Consider the following 3351-nt stretch of genomic DNA (forward strand, 5'->3'; position numbering starts at 1 on the left):
CGTAGTACTGCACGCCCGGCTCGTTGACGTGTCCAATGGTCCCGTCGGGCAGGACTCTGGACCAGGCGATGGAAAAACGGTAGTACTTGACGCCGACCTCCTGCAGCATCCGCACATCCTCGTCCGTTCTGTGGTACGAGTCACATGCCACGTCTCCCGTGTCGCCGTTCTTTATTTTATCTGGAGTGTGAGTGAAAGAGTCCCAGATACTGAGGCCTTTACCGTCGTCACGCCAACCGCCTTCAATCTGAGGGAAGAGACAGGGAACGATCAAATCTCGTTGTCTTTTCTAAAGCGAACAAGAATTGAAGACAAACTGCCGACAATCAAGTGCTTTTCTGTTGATTCAGATGTGAAGCGTGTCCAGACGTGATACAATGAAAGCATGAATTACACCTTGACCTGGCCATCTTTAAAACCAGAATCCATAATGATGTGGTGTCTGTGGGTGTGGTGCTGACTCAGGGGCCCGGGTCCAATGAAGCACTAGCTCTGAACCTGGGCCCAAACACCAATAATCATGGTTTTGTTTTCATTCAGATTGAAGACATTTGAGCCAATAAACCTTGATCAGTCAGTAAGACTTGTGCCGTGTTACAGACGTTTGATTAGCAGCTGTCCGAGAAGTAGAAGGTGAACAGCACAGGCCTGAGAACAGAGCCCTGAGGGACCCCACCGTGCAGATGTGGAGGCAGAGGCACAGCCAGATACAGAAGGATTGGGGCTTGTACCTGAAACGAGGCGGTGGCCGTGCTCCACATCATGTCGTTGCTGAAGTGGTCATAAAGAGGGAGCTCGTCTGGACCTGCCGGAAACCCGTTCTGTGCTACGATGTCTCTGTAAAACCTGGCCGAGTACTTTATTGTCCGTGTTCGATTGGCATTATTGAAGTCCACCTGGTATAGACCACAGCCCATAATGTAGCCCTGAAGCCACTCAAAGGAATCCATGAGAGGGGCCCCCAGGTACCCCCGGAGCCGGACGCCATCCACGCTCTGAGCTGCAGGAAAACAACAGGATGTGAGATACAAGACATACTTCAGGTAAGAGCCCAGTCTTGTGTGGCAATGGTCTTTCTATTGGTTAGTGAATTTGTGATTCGTAGTTCCGGTCTCCCTTTGTCCGCTCTGCTCTTGGTTCAGGGTTAGGACTTTGGGAAATGCACTTTGGACTCAGTGTCCAAGTATGTGGTGTGTGTTTGTGAGTGAAAGAGCCCATGTCTACAGTCTGTGTGTCACGTTCACAAACACCAGAGAATCCATGCGTTTTGGCTCAAATAGATGCTAATGCTAATGCTAATGCTAAAGCTAATGTTCTGTAACATGTTCAGTCCAGCCCAGGTGTAGAACAGTGTTGTACCTTTGAGCGCCTCGTCGATGTATGTCTTGAGGAAGAACACGCGGGTGAAGTCGTCTGTGCTCAGGCTTCTCTCGGTGCCCATGGAGTTGTCGGTCACGTACACCTCGGGGTTTCCATACTCATGCTTTACCCAGTTCAGAACCCGCCTCAGGCCCCAAGGCACGGCCCGCGGCCCCTGTATGCCTGTTTGAGGGAACTGCACCAACACCTCCTCCGTGATGTCCCAGTCGTTTCTGTATGAGTGTGGAGACAGAGGCTGGATGGAGTATTTGGCGATTCTGGTGGTGTGGTGATTGAGGAAGAACACGTCAGCAGTTCCTCTGATAGAGTTCTTCTCTTGCTCTGTAAACACTGGAAGTCTAGACTCTTTCAGACGCTGGAGATCGCTTTTATTTCCCACGTGAAACTTCATGGCTTCAGGATAATCGCCGTTTTTAAAAATGGGGTGAGCGAACCAGCCGAGTCTGAACTGCATGGCCCTGTCGGCCGCCTCCAGCTCTCTGGGCACGTTCACGTCCAGCGGCTCGTACCAGTCTGCGTTTAGAGCCACGCTGACCAGGCCCTGCTGTGTCGGACGATAATTGGCGTACGTGTGATAAACCTTGGCGTGCGCTAAGATCAAAGTGTGTGCCACTTTATACGGAACCACTCCTGGATTCACTTTTAAATTTGGAGGCACCTCTCCGCTGCCGTAGCCTTTCCACGTGATGGTGAACGGGTCGTTAAAAGTGATCCAAAACTTCACTCTGTCGCCAAACGTCTTGAAGCAAAAGTCGGCATAATTGTTGAAATGGTCGATCATGATGGTGTTTTCCCAGCCGCCCATGTTCTGCAGCGCCTGAGGCAGATCCCAATGGTACAAAGTCACCACCGGAGTCACGCCCTGACTTAGAAGCCCGTCGATCAGCCTGTTATAATAGGCCACGCCTTTGGCATTGGAGACAGTCGTGCCAGTGGGAAAAATCCTGGACCACGACAGAGAAAAACGATACGATTTGACCCCTAACTCTTTGATCAGGCTCAAGTCTTGGTCGAGTTTATTGTAGCTATCACACGCCACATTTCCAGTTGCAGATTCTGGGATCGAGGTTGGTATTTTCTGAGTAAAAGTGTCCCAAATACTGGCGCCTTTCCCGTCTGCGTTCCAGCCTCCTTCGATCTGATAGGCTGAGGACATCACGCCCCACAGGAAGTCAGTGGGAAACGTGCCGTAGTGATACAATCTATTCTGGAACTCTGACCAGTGAGAAAACTTCTCCCACACGACTTTAGACTGTGAGGGCACCGCTGAGGCGGGTAAGTTCCTCTGAGAAGGTGTGAAGGGCATGAGAACAGACGAGACCTGGTTCTGGACCTGGTTCTGGACCTGGTTCTGGACCTGGTTCTGGACCTGGTTCTGGACCTGGGGCTGGAACCTGCTCGGAGACAGAGGAGGTCAAACACATGCTCTGATAGTCGGGCTTCACTGCTGTGAGCTCGTCCTGTTCCTCAGAGGAACTCACAGAGAAATCATTCTGTTGTTGAGAAAAATCTCATCTTTTACACTGAATGTTTAAATCATGACACAGTCCGAACCTCAGTTTGAGTTCATTACCAAACTTAAATCAGTCGTTCTTGTCATTAGCCTGGCTCTACTGTCATATTTAAATAGGCAGCAGTTCAAACGTTCTGTCAGTTATAGCCTCAGTTCACATGTGTTTAATCCAATAGCACTTCCTGTCATGGCGGCTGTGGACGACACATTCTGCTTCGAACTACATTTAGTTCTGATGAACTGTTTCTCAGAGGTAAGAAAAAATGGGAGGGGCTATGTTTGTTCCAGGCACGTTTGGAACAGAGTTTTGAACCTAAAGACAGAGATAAGGGAATCATGAGGGGAAAGTGTTGAAACTGTTACACTATTGTCTTATAACTATTGTCTGATGTAATGATTCCGCTGTGTCTGAGGACACAAGAGGCCCTTGGGTCATGGTGCTGGTCCCAAGTGCTTTT

The 3351-nt window shown here is 49.8% G+C and overlaps 1 protein-coding gene across 1 annotated transcript in view; it reads right to left on the bottom strand.

Moving 5' to 3' along the window:
* The window catches only part of LOC140359125 (lactase/phlorizin hydrolase-like), a gene marked incomplete at its 5' end in the record, with an annotated part of 103329 nt that extends 100535 nt beyond the window's left edge, over positions 1-2794 (bottom strand). Inside the window, 3 exons of the mRNA XM_072443993.1 lie at positions 1-247; positions 732-1000; positions 1360-2794. The exon at positions 1-247 is cut by the window's left edge and continues 44 nt beyond it. Of these exons, the coding sequence (XP_072300094.1) occupies positions 1-247; positions 732-1000; positions 1360-2794 (1951 nt within the window). The remainder of the gene's footprint in view (positions 248-731; positions 1001-1359) is intronic.
* Positions 2795-3351: the final 557 nt, after the last annotated feature.

This window comes from Eucyclogobius newberryi, unplaced genomic scaffold (assembly GCF_026437365.1).
Source record: "Eucyclogobius newberryi isolate DKJ021-1_F unplaced genomic scaffold, fEucNew1.0.hap1 SCAF_14, whole genome shotgun sequence".
In the NCBI taxonomy this organism is placed as follows: domain Eukaryota; kingdom Metazoa; phylum Chordata; class Actinopteri; order Gobiiformes; family Gobiidae; genus Eucyclogobius; species Eucyclogobius newberryi.